Genomic DNA, 19,778 nt, shown 5'->3' with positions numbered 1-19,778 from the left:
TCGACGAGAGAATGATTTGTGAATTTGTTTTCCTTTTTAGTCTTTTCTTTGTCTTTTTCCCGAAAAATTTTCCGACCATTTTCTCTCTCTCTCTTCGTTTAAACGAATAAACCAAAAAAAAAAAGACAGAAATTCCACTGCGGCTACATGTTATTTTTATCAATTTTTTTTATTTATTATTATTATTATTTTTAGCAATTTCCAACAGCATTCCTGTGCAAAATAAGATGACCCCATTCATTAGTTAGTAAAAAATTAGTAAATTAGTATAAAACCGTCTGTTTAATTAACAGAAGCGAATGAAAACAAGCACAAACAACACGTGGTTAGTAGCGGTTGTTTTCCCCCACCGGTCACGCAAAATGTGTGCACATGCGCGAAGTATTAAACAATGCCAAAAAGGAAAAAACCAAATGGCCGCCCAACAATTTAGGTTTAGATTAGTTTGGTTAAACATAAGGAACCACCACATTTAAAATAGTAAAAACGAAAAAAAAAACGAAAGAATTTTGCTGTCGTCCGAGTGTCTTTTCTTCATTTTTTATAAAATTTTTTTCCTGTCGCCTAAAATCGTTGCCCCCTCCGATGTGAATGACGTCAAAACTCGTATAAAAACGATTTTAAAAAAAAAAAGGAAAAACCAAAAGATGTTGAATAAAAAAAAATTTAAAATCGATCGTTTTCTAGTTTAACTCACCTGTTGCTGCTGCTGCTGTTGCTGTTGGTGCTGCTGAACCGATTCCGAATTATCGTTATTTTTACTCGAAAGTGGTGAATATGATGAATTATTTGTTAGAAAATCCGTCGAAGCGTTTTCGTTTCCTTCGACTTTAACAAAAAAAAAAAAAAAAGGAAAAAAAAATTTTTATTTTTTTTTATCGTTAAATGTAAATTTTCTTTTTTTTTTTTTTTTTTTTTTGTCGCAAAAAATCAATTTCACGGTTGCTTACCCGGAGCTGGAATGAAATAGTTTGTCGGTATCTGAGAAGAATAATTCATTGTTGGAAATAAATCGGGAGGAGCGACAGCGGGACTCGGTGTCGTCGCCGATCCTTTGCTCAATACGTCAACGTAATTCGACTTTAAACCTTGGAAAAAAGAAAAAAAAAATAATAGTAATAAAAATTGCCGTTTGTTTGTTTCCGTTTGTCTCATCGAGACGCGCAAAAGCAAACAAAAAAAATTCTTCGTTCGTCGACACTTACTTTTACCGCGAGTCATTTTATATTTGTTCGGTCCGGTTGGTGGTAAATTTCCAGCTGGTGTCGTCGTCGTTGTGGTCGCCGCCGTCGCCACCGCACCCGCACCTGCTGCCCCACCTACCCCCGCCGATTCTACGTAATCTACCATTGAATTATCATTACGACCCGAATGAGAATTGAACGACGTGTTTGAATTAGACGGCACGACTCCGGGTGAGAGTTTCGGAATGTTTTCCCCGGCTAAATCGGAAGCTTTCGGAGGAGGAGGAATCGCAGACACGGAATCATCTTCGTCTGAATTTAAATTAACCCAACGATTTTTATCTGAATCCCACACGATCTGCAAATTTTCCAAAAAAAAAAAAAAATTTTTAATTAATAATAATAATAATGTTTCGAAAAGAAAATTTTCTCTCTTTTCCAGTTTTGAGGAAAACTCACCGACGGATTTTTATCGTCTGGTAATATCATTTGATTTTTAGGCCGGAAGGGTAACTTGTTCCATATTCCACCGAACCAGGAACCGGAACTTCGATTGTGTTTGTTACCATCCTTTTTAACTCCTCTCGATTTCGTCGCGTCATTTCCTATTCTATCTTCTACTGACGATTGACTCGTCGTACGCTGTTTGTTTCCGGTCAAAGGCGTTTGATGTATCGTCGGCACCGCTTGTTGTTCCGACGGAAAACCCTGCGACAATAAAATTTTTTTATAAAAAAAAAAAAAAATTCATTCGTTTCCGACAAATATTAATAATAATAATGACAATTCGATTTGTATTTTGTCATTTTTTTACGCGGGTTTTGTGCTTTTATGCGGGGGGTTTTTCTTTTTCTTATTTTTTTTTTTTTTATGCACAAACTAATAGAAAAAGAAAAAAAAATTTACTTAAATGCAAAAAGCTTCGTTAGAAAAAAAAAAAAAAAAATTGAAATTTCTACTTTGCTTTGATTACAAAGAGTGTATGATATAAAAAAAAAAAGATTCATAAAAATTACGACAGGAAATAATTAGATTTAATTTTTTTTTATTTTTAAATTTCGCATTTGCGGAAATGTTAATTTATTGCTACAGGAAAAAAATACAAGCCTTTACATTGTGTCTATCGTATTATCAATTTAAAAAAAAAAAATCTACGGTTGACGAACCCAAAAAAAAAAAACAAAAACAAATAAATAAATAAATAAAAAAACTATAAATTTATCGTACAGAGTTTTTAATTAATTGTTTTTTTATATGTTTTACTAACACAATATCGGAAAACGTATATAATGGCCGCACCACTACTACTCCTATACAAAAATACGTAATACTTTTATTTTACGTAAACAAACACGCGCACACACTCTCTCACTCGCTCGCCCACACGCACACGCACACGTGCTTTTTTCTCTCGCGGAACTAAAAAAAAAAAAAAATTCTAACGGTGGGATATGTTTATTAACGATAATAATGATAACGCGCATGTGTATTTGAGGCACTTAAATGTTGAAATAGAAAAAGTTTTAGGAAAGTTTTAGTGAAACTTTTCCGCAATGTTTAACTTAGCAAACAATTCGTGTTGCCCATTCGAACTACCTAACGCGCAAAGGAATTAAAAAGTCAAATCCCGAAATTGTTCGCTTTCGGCGGGAAACGATTGTTGGAAAACGTAATTTCCGATTTTGTTTCGCCGTCACTTAAAGGCACGTCTATTTCGTAGGTTCGAACTTCTGACATGGGTATGACTTTATCGGTCACGTCTTTTTCGATCACGATACGATTTCTCGTGTCGCCGCCGAGTGGCATGTCTATGGGAAATGTACCGCCGAAAACGATCGGCCTTTGCCCGATAATCATCTCTCGCTTTTCCGACCTTCCGGAATTCCCGAACAAATTGAATTTCAAATTCATCAAAAGTTTTTTACTGAGATTTTTCCCGTATATTTCGAAACTTCGCGGAAGTTTACGAGAATTGAATGCGAGCATGGACGCCGTTTCGGCCGTGCTTTGTCGCCACAAAGCCGATTTGTCGACAATTTCCTGATTCGCGACGTTTCTCCCATTACGCAACAAATGAGAATTTTCCGATTTGAATCGCGTGAGCAAACCCGCGTTGTATTTTTTTTTCTTATTAAAATAAACATCCGAGTCGGAATTGTTGTCGTCCAAGTAGTCTTTCAAAAACAGTCTACTTCCACGTCTGGCTCTGACTACTTTTTTCATCGGTTTATTTAAAAATACGTCATCGGGTGATTCTGCCACGTCGGAACTTTCGGATATTTTCTCCGTTTCTCTACTGTCTTCTCCGAACGCATCAACAATTTTATAATTATCGTTCGCTCTTTGAAGGCACCACAACGACAGAGATTTTCTTTTCTTGTTCTTTTCCTTATAATTGAATTTTTCACTGAACGAATTGAAATCGTCCGAATTGCCAGCTTCGTCTACGTCTCTTGAATCTTCCGAACTTCCGCCAAAATCTTGACTCAAATATTTTTTTTCCTTGAATCTAGATTTGAACTTTTTTATTTTGTCCATTTGGATGTTTCTCAGCGAAACCTCTTCGTTGTTTGAATCTTCGTTGTCCGTGTGATTCGACGACGAACTTTCTTTTCTATCTCTCACGTTAATAAAATAATTCGGATTCGGCACGGTGAGACATTTCAATTTTGAATTATTATTATTATTATTATTATTCAACGACAAATCCGAATAAACAAGTTTATCACGCGAATAATTGAATAAAGGAAACAAGTGGGGGGTTTTTAAATATTTCAACGATTTTTTCGTTTGCTTAACTGAAGGTCCGAGAGAAAGAGATAATTGTTTGGTCAATTTTGGCGCCGAGTGACATCGATGGGAGTCTGATATTAATAGGGTTGATGTACTTACAGATTCTGACTTTTCGGATTTCTGCACGGGCAGCATTAAAAAGAAATAAAAAAAAAAAGAAAAAAAAAGGAAATATGTAAAAAATTCGGTTTTCTTTTGTTTTTGTTAATCCGTGTTTGTGAAAAAACGTAAAAAACTAATAAATAATCTTCGCTATAAATACCTGAAAAGGACAAACTCAGGTAACTATTTTCTCACCTCTTTTCTATTCATGTCGTAATAATTATAAATCGAGTGATTTTGACTTCCATCCGTTGTTTCCACTCCTAATCCGGATAAATATTCGTTTTCGTTCGGCTGTTGAAAATCCGACGGATCCGTGACGCTCGGTTGAAGTTGATTCCACTGATTTTGATTATTATTCCAATAAGGATGACTTCCGCTTTCTGTCGACGGTGTGTTAACCGGTTGTTCAACCGATAAAAAACCTTTTTAAAATTCATAAAAAACTTTTTGTTAAAAAAGACTAAATTACATTTGTTACAAGGCTAAATTTTTTTAAAATTTAAATTACGAAAAAAAAAAAAAAAATTATAACCTTGATTGTTAGTCGGAGGAAATCCAGAATTTTTCGGATCTACGTGATGCCATTGGGGTTGCTGTTGCTGTTGAGACTGTTGTTCGTAATAAACGTCTTGCTGATTTTGCCATTGTCTTGTATCGTTGGCTGGATCCAAGGACTGAGTCTGATCTAAAGGTAAACTTTGAATTCCCTCGTTTTCAGAATATGTTGTCAAATTTGAAATCGAACCGAAACCGTCGTGTTGAAGCAAACCCGCCTAAAAAAAAAAAAAATTAATAATAAAATTATGGATTCGAAGAATCTCCCTTTAATAAAACCAAGATGACTTTTTCTTACTTGATAATCATTTAAAACGCTAGACAACTGAAGGAGCCATTCTGGATCGTTAATACTTCCTTCGCTGCTATTATAAACGGGATCGTAATATTTCAACATGCTTCCCAAATTGTAAACTTCTTGAATGAAATATGGCGGATATTTAGCGGGAAATTTCGCGATCGTATTCGCAATGACTTCGACGTAATGAACTGCTTCCGGCAACAAGCCGACTTCGGCCAACCTTTTTGCCATGATTAACTTATAAACCTGAAGTAGAAATGTGTCGGAAATCAATGACGTCCTCACAATTATTTAATTATACAATGAAAAAAAAAAGTACTTACTTGAAGGTGATGTAGCGCAAAGTCAGGATCGGCTAAACTACAAGCAAATTCAAAAATTTCAGTTGCAAATATGGCTTCGTTACTAGCAAACTGTTGAAAGGGTAAAGTGTGAGAAGATCCAATGAGAACAATTTTGCTTGTTTTCTGTGAAAATGTACCGAATTCCACTTGAGCCATCAGATAGCAAAAATGAGCCGCGTGTAAATTTCCACGCGAACCCAAAGTGTCTCCCAATGTGGTAACAGCTTTTACGTCTAAATCCGGTCTAGCCGTGGAATTAGAAAGTATCATAGCCAAGTGAGGTCTCCAGTCGCCCCATTTTTCATCAGCACAACACTATTTAAAAAAATTTTATTCATTTACGATTTTCATTTTAAAAAAAAATTATTATTATTTTTATATCGTTTGTCTTACCGTTACGGCAGCCGGTTGTCTGCCGGACATCAATTGATATAACGTTTGAAGAGGATCATTCATTTTCAAACCGTTTGCAAAACGAGTTAATACGCTTGCATAAGTCCTTTGATCCATTTTCGAAGCCAAAAACAATGCGTGGCCCCACAAACCGTTTTTCATTGCCCACTCTATCAAAAAAAAAAAAAAAAAAAAAAAAAAAAAAAAAAAAAAGTTTTCGTATGAAAAATTTTGAATAACCCTCATTGATGAAATGAAAAAATTTTTTTTGCCATTACCAACCTAAAGCCTCTTTTGTATTTCCGTAAATTAAATAATCTCTAAACTGATTCGTGATTTCTTCTTCGGTTAAATCTGATTGCGCTCCATCATCTGATGGAGTGGATTGTGCTCCGGTTGATTGTTGTCGTGAAACGGATGCACTGCGATTGCACATTAATAATTCTGCTATGTCGGTTCCAACTACGGTCTAAAAAAATAAATAGGTCGTTTGCAAGGGGTAAAATTATTAACTCACGCATCAAATCGTAATAATATTATTTTCCTTACTCCATTTTGTCGTATTAACAGCATGAGGAGTTCCCAAATGAGTTTGTAAGATTCTTTGTCGTAAATATTCGGATCATTATCGGCTTCTTTAATTTTACTTTTACAATATCTTAGAATGTTATTTTTATGAGTCACGCCCCTAAACATGACGTTAAAAAAAAAAAAAAGTTTTTTTAAAAAAACAAAATCACGCATAAAAAACTCGTTGCCAATAATTTGAGCATAAAAAAAACAAAAAAGAGGAAAATTTGCTTCTTACTTTATTAAAGGTCCCGGAAAGTTTAAGAATTCCTTTCTAACATTTTCGAAACAATTTAAATTCTCGTGGATTTCTAAAATGGCGGGTTGACCGTCTAGCGGATAGTGAGCCAAAATTTTAAGCAATTGTCCTCTCGGAGTGAGACTTCCTACAACCCAAAAAAATTGTATGGATTTTTTTTTTTTAATGTCTTCGCGATAAAATAATAATAGTGATAATTGACAATGCGATTTTACCTTTTACGTGTGCTGTTGTGAATTTTGCCGGCGTTAACCTTTGTATCGACTCCATTTGCAGAGACGAATCTAACTTTCTGAAATTATTTATTTATTTATTTTTAAATCTAAATATTGTACGGTTGGAAAAAAAAAAAAACAAAAAAATGATTACAAATGAATCATTGTACAATCACTAATTTTTTTAATCTCTCATTCCAAATTATAACCTGAAGCAATTCACTAAACGCCAAGTCGACAGACAGACAAAATGCATTCATTTAATACTAAATATTTTTTTTTAACAAACAAACAAACAAGTGCACGTTCCAACCAACTAAAAAAAATTTTTTTTTTTTTTCGTTTCCAAATAATTAATTTAACTGTAAGTAATAAATAACGATAAACGAAAAAGAAAAATAAAAAAGAAAGAGGAAAACGTGGGAAATCATGCCGTGAAACAAATGCAAAAAAAAAAAAAAAATAACCAAAAATATACTACGTTCTAATAAAAAATAATAATAATAATAATAAGGTGCTAAAAAAAAAACATGATCAACGATATTAAAAAAGATTATTATTGATTGAAAGAAAGAAAATCGATCCCATTTGAATAAGATTGAAAAAGGTGTGTGAAAATTAGAATCTTTTTTTGTACGCATAAACATAATCATGAAAATTATACAAAGAAAGAAAAGAAGACAAAAATAAGAAAAAGGTAACAAAGTACTGCTGCTACTACTACTACTACTACTACTACTACTACTACTCCATTAGTGATATTATGCGAAATAAATAAATGTAATTAAACAAAAAAAAAAAAAAAACTATTATTGCTGTTGTTGCATTGTGATGCTGGGTCGGAAAAGTTTCAGAGTTGGTTCAGACTAAATAAATAATAACTAAAGGGAACTAACTCTCTTTTCTCTCACCTCGCCAATTCGTGGTCATTCGTATCAGATGAATGACTGTGATGGGGATAATTCTGTTCAGAGATATACGATCGATAACAGGGATACCCAAAAGAAAAACTTGCATCTGTTTTTAAATATCTGAAATTAACAAATCCAATATCGACCCACATGGATTTTTTCCTTGTTTTTTTTTTTTTTTTTTTTTTTTTTTTTTTTTCCCACGTGACTGACTCTTACCGGTCTTTATTTTCATCGTTTGCTGAGCTCCGACCCGAGTGAACGCTACCTCTGTCATCGGTGTACGTTCCATCGAATGTTCCCTGTTGTGAATGAGCATAATATTTACGGAACCATTCGGCGTAAGCAGCCGGATTTGTTCTCCTTAAATTTTCGTAATATTGATAGTAATAATTGTAATAGGCCGGACTGTAGTTGTACCCTGTTTTTTAATGTTAAAAAATTTTCAAGTAAGTCTTTAAACGTCACGTTTTCTAATGTGATGCAAAAAAAAAAAAAAATAATAATAATAATTACCCTGGGCGTAATACAAGTCTCTTTCCATTTTCCCTTGTCTCCTATAATGATCATTATCTCTACTCCTGTCTCCGTCGTAATCGGATATAGACCTATGTTTGTAATCTTGCATTGAATCGTTTCTGCTTGAAGGCCGAGATCTTCAACGAAAAAATTTTTAGATTGTTATAACATTCACATTATATATGCAATTAGTAATAAAATACCAGCAAGGGATACTACCTTTGAATGTATTCATCTATATCATCCCTTCTCCTATAGTAATCAGATTGTCGATCTCTTTCTTTTCCCAAACCTCTGTCGCTATCACGATATCTCTCTCTTTCTCGATCGCGATCTCTATCCCTATCCCGATCCCTATCTCTATCTCTATCTCTTTCTCGGTCCCGATTTCTGTCCCTATCCCTATCCCTCTCTCTGTCTCTATCTCTATCCCTATCCCGATCTCTGTCTCTATTTCTATCACGATCACGATCTCTATTTCTATCTAAATCTCTATCGCTGTATCCTCCTCGCCTTCTACTCTTTCCAGAACTCCTTTAAGAAAAATTTCACATCAATAAAAAATTAAATAAAAGTTTAAGATTGAAAAAAAAATTATAACAAACCTTTCATCGTTTCCAGTGGGTGATTTATCCGTTCTGGCAGATCTCGTACGACCTTCCCTTCGAGAATATGGCCGATCATAATCATCCTTATATCTTGACATGCTACCCCTCTCCCTATCGCTATAATACTCATTTGTTTCGTCGTCCTCATCATCCGAATAATCATAACTAAAAAAATAAATCACAGATCGAATCAATTAACACCCAAATCGATATTCGAAAAAAAAAAAAAAAAAAAAAAAAAAAAAACCAACTCGTTATGTCTTCTCCTATCCTCTCTGTATTCTCTCCTTCTATTCTTATCTTCTCTGTATTTCCCCGGTGATTCTTTTCTTTTTTCCCTATCCCAATCTTTTCGATCCCTTTCTTTCACTCTTCTTTCACGCTCGTCATTGTATCTTTCACCCGACGAATCTTCCCTTTCCCAATTTCTATCCCTTTTATCATAATAATCTGAGTCTCTATCGTGTCTCCTACCGGAATCCTTATCATTTTCATCACTAGACAAATCCTCCCGAAGTTTATCCTTTTCTTTTACCTCTTTTCTTTTTCTTTAACAAAAAAAAAAAAAAAAATAATCAATTTTAATAAAAAAAATTATTTTTATTTTAAATAATTTCCGATAAGTTTTTTTTTTTTTTTATCAGAGTCGTCACGTCAAATAATAATTTTAAAAAAAATGAAAATTATAATAATAATTAATTAATTAATTTTTTTAAAATTTACAAACGTCAATAAATTTAAATTGAACGTTACATTTATAACATCAAGCAATTATATAATAATAATAATAATAAAAGAAAGGAAAAATCAATTTTTTTTTAATGTCCGATTACTCCGCAAAAAGAAAAAAAAAATATTAAAATTAATTTTATTATTAATATTAATTCTCTTCGAACAAGGACGAGAAAAAAAAAAAAAGAAAAATTACGAGAGAATTAATCAAGCTTGAATTATTTCATTATGGAAATTTTTCACGGTTTAACTAACTAAACGAAACGAAACGTAAAAAAATGATAAAAAAATATATAATAATAATAATAATAATAATAATAATTGTGGACTTACCCTAATTTGTTTGTATTTTTATCCGCTGGATTCGGATTGTAATTGTCGACGTTGTCTGAACCGATTGTTTCGGACCTTTCAGACTGAAATTGCAAGCGAACTTCTTCAGAATTAATGGGTTGTTGACTAACTAATCGATTCCCTGAAAAAAAAAAACGCAAAGGCCAAATGTACTGCAAAGCTTCACGCGAAAAAACAAAAAAAAAAATAATAAAAATAATAGCAACAACAAGAAGAAAAAAAAAAATTTCCCCCTTTCCCTTCCCCTTCCCCCCCCGATTTTTTTTTTAATTCATTAAAAAAATTTACTTTATTCGATTAAGTAGAAAAAAAACAACAAACAAACAAACAATCACACCCAAAACATTTCAATTTGAAAAAAATATATTTTTTTAAGCAATGGAAAAACTATTTTCCTTTTTTCGTTTTCCTTTTTAGAAAGAGGAAAAAAAAGGGGAGGGGGAAACGAATTTTGCACGAGATTTTAAACTAAAAAAAAAAAAAAAAAAAAAAAAAAAAAAAACAAAAACTGGGCCACGGAAAAAAAATTTTGTAGATGACGATACCCCAATTATTCTTTCTCACGATTTTAAATGAAAAACTCAACGAACGGCATGCAAAAGTCACCTGCTTTTAAAAATATTAATAATAATAATAATAATATTTTTCCCTTCGTTAAAATAAATCTCTGGCATTTAAAAATCAAATTTGACGTAATTACATGAATGATTTCATGTAATTTTATCGTTTCCGGTAAAAATAAAAAAAAAAAAATCAGTTAATTCCTTTTTTTATTAAAACTTCCCAGTTTTAATCCTACTTTTTTTTTTCCTACGGGTTTCGTTCTTCTTCCCGAGATTATTTTTCTTCAGTTGCAAAATCACGTTCGACAATGTCGATCAAATTTATTTTTCTTCTCAAGTATTTTTTAATTTTTCACCGAGTACTCGGCGACATTGATGACATGCATTTACTCAACAGGCGAATAGTAAATGGTGCAATGGTGGAAAAATTAGATTTTCCTTTCATGGTTAACCTTTTGAAAGTGCATAACAAAATCGTTCATCCCGTGTGCGGCGGCAGTATAATTGCTCATCATTTAATACTAACATCCGCGCATTGTTTTTTCTGCGACGGTTCGCACGAAGCCAAAGTCCAAGATTTTTTCAGTCTGTACAATAATGTCGATTTGAAAAAAGCCACGTTAGACAAAGTCATTAGAGGGGTTTGCCACGAAAAATGGAATCCGGAAACGGCTTTGCACGACATTGCGATTCTCAAAGTGGAAAACGGTTTCGCGAAAAACTATCATCCGGTTAAATTGGAATTCAACGACGGGTACATGAAAGGGGATTTGAAAATATGCACGGCGATAGGTTGGGGAGAACGAACGGCCAGAACGAGGGCGTTGAAAACGAAACTTTTGAAACCCAAGTACGAACTCGAGGGAATCAAAATCAGCTGCATCGACAATTGCGTCCAATACAAAGTTGACATTCCTCTCATAAGTCTGGATACATGCACGGAATTCCTCGCGAGTTTATACTCTAAAGTGGTCGTATCGAAAAACGGAAGTCAATTGTGCGCTTACGGTGCGGGAGTGGATGCGTGTCAAGGGGATTCGGGAGGACCTTTGATGTGCGGTGAAAAACAATACGGAATCATTTCCTTCGGGAAAGGTTGCGCACGAAAAAATTCACCGGGAATTTACACTAGAATCAGTTATTTCAAAAATTGGATTGAAGAAACTAAAAAAAAATTAAGCGTTGACGATTGAATTTGATTTAAATCATATTTTAAAATAAAAAAATAAATAAAAAAAAAAAAACAAATGAAAATTTTTTTCCTATCTGTCAAAGCAAAATAAAATAAAAATAAAAAATAAATTTTATTTTTTTCCTAATTTCTCGAAATTTAGCTTGTAGAATTTTTACTTATGGATAATTTTATTACCTCGATCACGTTAAGTTAAGTCAGAGTTGAAAGAGTTTAGAAAAATTCGGGCTTTATGAGAATAATAATAATAATAATCATTATTATTATTCTGATGATTGTAATAACAACCGAAAATTGCATCACGGATTCTCACTCTCTTATTTTTTTTTTAATATAAAAAATAAAATAAAATTTTACCTGGAGTAGGCGACGACGAGGGCATGTTGGTCTGAATCGGATTAATACTAATTTCATCTTTGGCAACTCCCGTTACCACTCTTTGAACTCTCGGTTCCATCGACATTTGAATATTATTTTGAGATTCGGGACTACTGGATTCTCCTGGAATCATTCTACGGAGTCCCGGAGGCGGAACATCGCTTCGCCTCGAATTATTAGGTAAAACATTCGACGATTCTTCGATGGAACATTGTTCTTGATCGTCGTTTAATTGTCCGGGAACCATACGATGAAGTCCGGGAGGAGGTGTATCTATAATCATCATTAAAAATCAAATTTGTAAATACTTTTAAAAAAAAAAAATTAAGTTTTCATTTTGTATATTTACTTTGATTCGCACGTCGGGAATTAGATTCAGAAGCCACTTGTGATTCGTTTTCCGTGATTTGACCTAAAACCATTCGATCTAATCCTGGAGGAGGCGAAGATATATTTAAGGCATTATTTTGAGGATTATTTTCAATGTTGGATTCTATTTCGCCTAAAATTAAAATTTTTTTTTTTTTGATGTAAATTAAAACGAGTCACATTTGCAAGTTCCGTTATCGTTTGTTGTTTCGGAAAAAATAAAAAAAAATTATGGTGATTCTAACCAGGTACGTGTCGAGACAATCCTGGCGGAGGCATAGACTCAGAAGCCAATTCAATGTCATTGTAAGTATAATCTGTCTGTAATTGATCTTCGAGTTGTCCTGTTTCCAAATATTGGTTTCGATCAGGTCGGGAAGTCATTTCTTGATTATCCGATCCGACGGGCAAAGGTTTATGTGATCTTGATAATGATGACGTCTTAGAATTTTTCTGCATCGGTTTATTAAAATAAAATTAAAATTAAAATTACTTACGATGAACGAGTCGTAAAAAAGGAAAAAAAAAAAAAAAGAAAGTAAAACTTACCGGGGGATATTTCACAACAGGTTTAAAACCTGGTTTTTTATGTTCTTCGACATCTGGTCGTTCTTCATTATCTGGTATCGTTTCTTGATTCACTGTTTCATCGCCTACATCATCTCGTTTAGCGATATGCTGATCTGGCTGATACGAAACGTTTGAATCATTTTTTCGATCGTTTACTGATCCATTTCCAGAAAAACTTGAATTTACTGAATTATCGCTCGATAATGTGCAAGCATCCATTTGTTTGACTAAATTTGTAGGTTCGCTGCTATTGAAATTATTATTTAGATTGGATCCTTTATGAGAAAATTTTTTCTTTAACGCATACGGATTTTTTCCAGATTCATCTGTGGTCCTCGGAATCGTAGTGGTTGGCGGTAAACTATCGCTTACTATTACTTGTTGATTAGGTCTTTCTTCAGCAATAAAATTTTCTTCTGTTTTTACAAAAAAACTATTTCCCCCCATGTGAGAGCCTTCTTGATTTTGAGGTACTTGAGGTTGTTTAATGGTACTGACATCTTTGTTTTGAAAAGTACTACCAGGAGAATTATTAACACTATTATCCATTGTATTGTCATTAGTTTGATGATGACCGGAAGTGGAATCCCAAGCAGAGAGATCACTTGCGCAACCTTCCTGCAATGATGATGATATGTCATCCGAAGCGGTGTCTTGACTAACTTGACTCTCTACCGACCACTGCGGTGTTAGTGCTTCGGAATTTCTAAATAATTTTGAGTCCATTGGTCCGTTTTCATATTTTTCATTGCAAAAATCTCTCAGTGCTTGGGTGGTTAAGGGAGTTTTGCAGGAATCAGGTGATAATCTTTCGGTTTTTAATTCGCTATTATTAGACAAACTATTATTACTACAAAATGACTGAGTTTCTTCGGATTTTATGTCAAAGTTAGAATTCATTTCGCCTTCGCGGAAATTTAAATTATTCATATTTCCGGGAGACATTGGATTATTTAAAAATTCATTTTTTACATCTTGCTTAACATTTAAAATTTCGTTATTTTTTTCTGTATTAAAACTCAACTTTTCATCGTTTTCATAAAAATCTTGCTGAACTTCTACTGGTGCGGAAGCTATATTCTGCTGTAAAAGGGGTTCATTTCTATAATTTTCTACAGTATTTAAATTCATTTCTTGTTCAGGCGGCATCATTTGAGTAAAATTACTTCCTTGCTGAAAATAGTTTTGAATAGGATTGAATGTTTCTTGAACATTTTCACTAGTGTTCCACTTATTCCTAGAATCATTCGAAATATTATTATTGGCTGAAGTCGCTGGTGAATTATTACTCGATTCATCCCAGCCCCAATTCCATGGATCAGGAGAGTTAACATTTCCTTGTTGATAATTCATTTGTTGCTCTATATTGTAATAGGGTGGATTGGATACATTTACTGAGTTATTAAATGAGTACTGCTGCGAAATTCCTGGTTGAACCTGGTATTGTTGAGGATTTTGTTGATTTTGATAGGATTCAGATTGTTGTACAGGGTGGTTCCACGAGTAATTTTTTTCTGCATTATAATTCATCTGTGATGAATGAGATGGTGGTGGTTTTTGATAGTAATTGTTATTCCAATTTTGCTGTTGCTCTGGATATACAGATTGTGGTGCCAATGGTACATGCTGTTGATTCCATGAAACCTGAAAATTTTACATTTCGAAACATAGATATTCATCTTAATTTAAACATAATTTTATCGATATGCTTTTTATTTTCTGGCCTAACAAGAATTATTAAAAAAAAACTTATTAATTTAATTACAATAATAATACATAAGTCATTCAAAAGTCGAACATTACTACAAATATTTGTAAACAGGAAAAAAAGAAAAAAAACAAAACAAATCGACTAACCTGATTACCAGCTCCTAATTGTTGCCAATTTTTAACATTTAATGGAGCATCTTGTTTTTTATTATTTGAATTACTATTTTGAGTACCCCAAGAATAGTTGTTAGAATATGACATTGAAATATATTTTCTAAAAATTAAAACATATCAAATTAATTTTATTCTCATACAATATTAGATAAAAGAAAACATATTACAACAGACAAAATGTAGAAAACTAATAATAATAATAATAATAAAATTTGAACTTTTTAAACTAGGTTTTCATTTTTCAATGCATTTCATAAAATTAATTAAAAATATAGTAATTGGTAAAAGATGAAAAAGTCGAGAAAAAAATTAATTGAAAACATATAAAAACACTTATGTAGAACAATATTAGGTTACCATTTATAAAAAAAACCAAAACAAAATAAAATCATGTTTTTGTATTTAAAGAGTGTTTATAAATAAGTCCAAATTGATAAATAATATAAAAACAGTGAAATAAATATATAGCAAATATTTAAAAAAAAAAACTTTTTACCAAATTTGCCACCTCATTATTATTTTTAGTATTTAGGGTCAGCCTAAACTAAATGTCAAATAATATATGGCTGGCATTATTTACAATTAATTCTTTATAAAATAATATAACTAATTCAAATCAGTGAAATACTTGGAGGAAAAAATAAAAAGTAAAAAGAATTCACGAGACCTTAATAAGGTTTTTTAAATAAATTGCACACGTCAAGCATGACTTTAAATAAGTAGAACAAACTATTGAAGCAGAAATGTATATATATTAAAAACAATACCAACAGATGGTAACAGATTTAACAGTTTAAAATCGGGAACAACGTAAAAATATTAAATAAAGGGATGATAAATCTAAAGCCAATGATATAAATATATGAATAAAGTAAAATTAAAACAATAAAAAACATACTTACCATGAAAAATAATTTAAACATCTACCGACATTTATTTTGGGCACGTTCAATTTTTTGTGATAAGCAGTAGAAGGTGAACAACTAATCAAAAGAAGAGGTATATACGTCACACTTATTTTCCACCAATCACGTTGTAGAAAAAAAAGATTCAATAAAAAAATAGAAAGATGACGTGTACTCAAACTACTACTACTACTTTGAACTTTACAAAAAAACATTCTAGTCACACGTTATATTTTTATTCAAATAAATATCGGACAATTTTTTTTTTTTTTTTTTAAATAATTCCATTCATCATAAATTCGAAATTCATTTCCTAGGTATAAAAAAAAAAATAATAGAATTAATTTTTACAAAAACTCCATCATTCATTTTATTTATAATAAAAAATAATACGGAAATATTAAATTTATTTTTATTAATTTAAATTTTGGCGGGATTTTTTGGAAGGATAAATAGGATACGTGTGAAACGTTAAATGTAACCGAGTACATTAATTATAACACGTGACCTTAAATAACGTTTTTCAATGTTAAAATTTTATTAAATAAATTATTTTGTCAACAAAATAAAAAAAAAACGAATGATTATTACTACTATAAAATGACTTCGGTAACCTAAATTTAAGAAAAACAACAACAACACGTAAATACAACTTTTTTTTTTTAAATGTAATTGCGAAATCAAGGCCTTGTTAGTATTAATTAATTATTGAATCAAATGCATACACGAAAAAAATACTACTATTTATTAACAAAAAAAAATCCAAGGTAAAATACGAAAATGTTTAACAAATGTATTTACATTTCGAGAAAAAAAAAATATATATATATATGTAATTGCGTGATAAACTCTCCATATAAAATTCAAATTCTACTCCCACGTATAATTTTTATCATATGAGTATTTTACATTCAAAAAAAAAACGTTGCACCCAAATAATTTTATTGCCTAAACGAATATTTTAACTAACGGTTTATTGACGTTTCACACAACATTTTCAATTTTTTTTTTTTTTCTAAAATAAAATTATTCGATGAACGTGAGGAAACCATTTTTTTTTTTTTTTTTACAAAATTTAAAATAATATTTTAAAGGTAAATTTTTAATGTAAAAAAAAAAAAAAAATGATTGATTTATAGTACAGTCGAATAGTGTTTTGAAATTTTTACCAAAAAAAAAAAGGGATAATTTTTTTTTTTTTTTTAAATTATTTTTGTTTATATAATAAAATAAATTTTTTTTTAATGCAATAAACCAATCAATAAAATGTTTTACTAAAAAATGGATTTTATGATAAATTTTTTAGAAAAAAGTTATAAAAAAAAAAAAAATTAGTAAAAAGTTAGGGAAGTTGTAAGTGATGGATGAATGTAGTAAAATGTGTAGAATATAATTTTTGTGTTGTTGTCTCCCTTTTTATGTTACCATAAGGTAAAAAAAAAAAAAAAATTCTATTTTTAGTTAATTTTTAAATGACTTTTTTCTTTTTTTTTTTTTTACTCGTGTCGAATTTCTATTTAATTTACGGTTAAATATTTTTTCCCCTTTTTCTGTTCTATATTTCTCCAGCGTAAAATGCTGGAATACGTTTTAAATATTTTTTTTTATTTAAAAACGTTCTTCGAGTGTTTTTTTTCTCTGTAAAAATTTATAAAATACTTGAATTTACGATCGAATGAGTAAAACTTGAATATTTCCCGCCATTTTTTATAAAAACCGTTTTATCAATTGAATAAAAAAATAATTTATTAATTAATGAATTGATAAAAAAAAAATTTTCTTCTCTTGTTTTTAAATAAACCCAAAAATTATCGAGCGTAAGGAGAAAAATTATTATTATTATTATTGATATAATTCTAAAAATTTTTTTTAGTTAGGAACGAGACTTAATAAATATTTTTTTTTTAAATTTATTTTATTTATTTTTTATTTTTTTTTTGCCGTTTTTTTATTTTAATGACACGAAAAAATATAATGTATAAGAAAACATCTGCCCCTGCGATTTCTCTTTATTAAAGTTCAAAAAAAAAAAAAGGTTTGAATGATGACAGGAAATGACGAAAGACACGTTTAAGAAGAAGAAACGTTTAAAAAAAAAAAAAAAAGGTCCTCCTTTAAAGAATCTCCCCCCGAAAAAAAAAATTTTTTTTTAAAGTCGTAATTTTATTATATTTTAGGGGAATAAATTTCCTGTTTTTTGCGCAAAAAAAGAAAAGTTAAAAAAGCAAAATTTTATTTATAGCAAATAATTTGTAATATCTAATTTGCGCCTTTTTACTAAAAAAAAAAAATTTATTTTAATTACATAAAATAAATCCAGACAGAGAGAGAGAGAGAGAGAGAGAGAGAAAAAAAGTAAATAATTTGAAAGTTTATAATTATTATAACAAAGCTTATTTATATTTTTATTTAACGTCTAAAACAATCAACATATTGTTGTTGTTGTTGTTGCTGTTGTTGTTTTTGTTAAATTTTAGACTTTTGTAACAAAAAAAAGCAAATAAAATTTTTTTTTTTAGTTAAATATGGCGCTCACGGGTGGCGAGATCTTTTTAAAAAAAAATTATTTTTATTATAATAACATTTGAAATGTTATTATTATTATTATTATTAATATTTATTTACGATCATATACAAACGGACAAACACACAGATGTATACACAAAAAAAAACAAAATTTTTTTAAAACTTAATAACTTAATTATTGTTTAAAAAATAAAAAATAAAAACAAAAGAAATTCAATTTAAACAATTTTTTTTTAAATATTTATTTTTTAAGAAATTTTTATTTCTTTCTCTTTCTTTCCCTTTTTCCACCCCGCATTTCTCTCTCTCTCTCTCTCTCTTTCTTTTACATAATACATATAATCTTGAATAACTAATTAACTTATAGATTTTTAATTATAAAAAAAAAAAACTTTTTCGTTGACTTCGTTTTTTTTCCTAAGTCACGTTTTTTTCAAATTAAATTTTATAAAAAAAATAAATAAATAAAATAAAATTTTCTTTTTTTTTTTTTTCCTTCTGCTAATCAGGTTCGCCCCCTACCCTCTCCCTGCTTTTTTTTGCGAAAAGGAAAGGTTTTTGTTTATTTTTCTTGAAGGGAAAGCAAGCAAAATTTGTAAAATTTATCTTTGAATGATTTTTCATTTTTAAATGTTATTAACATAATTGTTTTTCCTTTTTTTTAAATTTAAATTTAATATTACTCGTGTTTATGTAGGCGCTCACGCACGCACACGCACGCACGCATAAAATTTTATTTTTTTAAAATATTTTGGAAAAAGCGGAAGCGGCAACGTTTTCACGCGTTTTTCTCTTCCATCCACGCCATTTTTTTTTTTTAATTAGTACTGTACAATTATCATTATTATTATTAACGAAAGAAAAAAATGTATTAATTAATTAAAATCAAAAGTTTTATGATAAAAAAAAAAAAATGGAGTTTGCGTGCGTGAGTGCGTGCGTGCGTGCCTGCCTTATAACATTTGGATGAATTTCAAAGGCCTTTTTCAATTGCCAACAGTCCATAGCGACGTCTCGACTACCAAAATTTTTAAAAATTGGCAGAGGGACTAAAAAAAAAATTTTTTTTGGGGGGACACGCTTTGTTTCTACTTTTATTATAATATTTTTGGAATTATTTTCTCTCTCTTTCTCTCTTTGTTTTTGTCTTTAAACCCGTAGAAAAGATTTTTTTTTTTTGTAAAGGTGACAAAGTGATTTAGTCAAAATGTTTACATATTGTTCACATGACACATAACGCGTCGTCTGTCTAACAAACAACAATACAAAATTTTATAAATGTCAAAGTTTAAAAAGTTTTTCTTACTTACTTTTTTTTTTTCTTAAACTAATTAATTAAGACAACAAATTTTATTTTAAAAACAAGTAAAAAAAAATTAAACGAATAGTTTTACGTTTTTCATGTTAGCAAACATGATAAAAAAAAAAATAAAAAAATTTAACTCGAGTCAGAGAAAAAAAAAAATAATTTTTTAGTTTGTCGTTTAAAAAAAAAAAAAAATATGGATGCAATTATATAATTATATCTGTCGTTAAGTTGTTGTTTTT

The 19,778-nt window shown here is 30.4% G+C and overlaps 3 protein-coding genes across 3 annotated transcripts; 1 reads left to right on the top strand and 2 right to left on the bottom strand.

The window, feature by feature from the left end:
• Nucleotides 1-936: 936 nt before the first annotated feature.
• Phum_PHUM296360 (uncharacterized protein) lies at nucleotides 937-10,189 on the bottom strand (the record flags this gene model as incomplete). The annotated part of the gene is made up of 20 exons (XM_002427071.1): nucleotides 937-1,088; nucleotides 1,368-1,542; nucleotides 1,644-1,892; nucleotides 2,452-2,494; nucleotides 2,583-2,603; nucleotides 2,854-4,097; nucleotides 4,275-4,421; nucleotides 4,658-4,789; nucleotides 4,936-5,184; nucleotides 5,262-5,597; nucleotides 5,676-5,845; nucleotides 5,958-6,144; nucleotides 6,225-6,363; nucleotides 6,484-6,631; nucleotides 6,720-6,796; nucleotides 7,850-8,051; nucleotides 8,442-8,539; nucleotides 9,009-9,305; nucleotides 9,823-9,995; nucleotides 10,181-10,189. The coding sequence occupies 20 exons, from the start codon at nucleotides 10,187-10,189 to the stop codon at nucleotides 937-939; spliced, it is 4,248 nt and encodes a 1,415-aa protein (XP_002427116.1).
• Nucleotides 10,190-10,378: 189 nt separating this feature from the next.
• Nucleotides 10,379-11,599, top strand: Phum_PHUM296350 (tripsin-4 precursor, putative; the record flags this gene model as incomplete). The annotated part of the gene is made up of 2 exons (XM_002427070.1): nucleotides 10,379-10,444; nucleotides 10,745-11,599. The coding sequence occupies 2 exons, from the start codon at nucleotides 10,379-10,381 to the stop codon at nucleotides 11,597-11,599; spliced, it is 921 nt and encodes a 306-aa protein (XP_002427115.1).
• A 298-nt stretch (nucleotides 11,600-11,897) lies between these two features.
• Nucleotides 11,898-14,886, bottom strand: Phum_PHUM296340 (uncharacterized protein; the record flags this gene model as incomplete). Its single annotated transcript, XM_002427069.1, has 6 exons — nucleotides 11,898-11,914; nucleotides 11,956-12,249; nucleotides 12,326-12,469; nucleotides 12,591-12,798; nucleotides 12,895-14,559; nucleotides 14,773-14,886. 6 exons carry the CDS (start codon nucleotides 14,884-14,886, stop codon nucleotides 11,898-11,900), a joined length of 2,442 nt encoding a protein of 813 aa, XP_002427114.1.
• Nucleotides 14,887-19,778: the final 4,892 nt, after the last annotated feature.

The sequence above is a fragment of the Pediculus humanus genome, genomic scaffold, assembly GCF_000006295.1.
Source record: "Pediculus humanus corporis 1103172107679 genomic scaffold, whole genome shotgun sequence".
Taxonomy (NCBI): domain Eukaryota; kingdom Metazoa; phylum Arthropoda; class Insecta; order Psocodea; family Pediculidae; genus Pediculus; species Pediculus humanus.
Note: the sequence above shows the minus strand (reverse complement) of the source record. Positions and strands in the feature narration are given on the sequence as shown.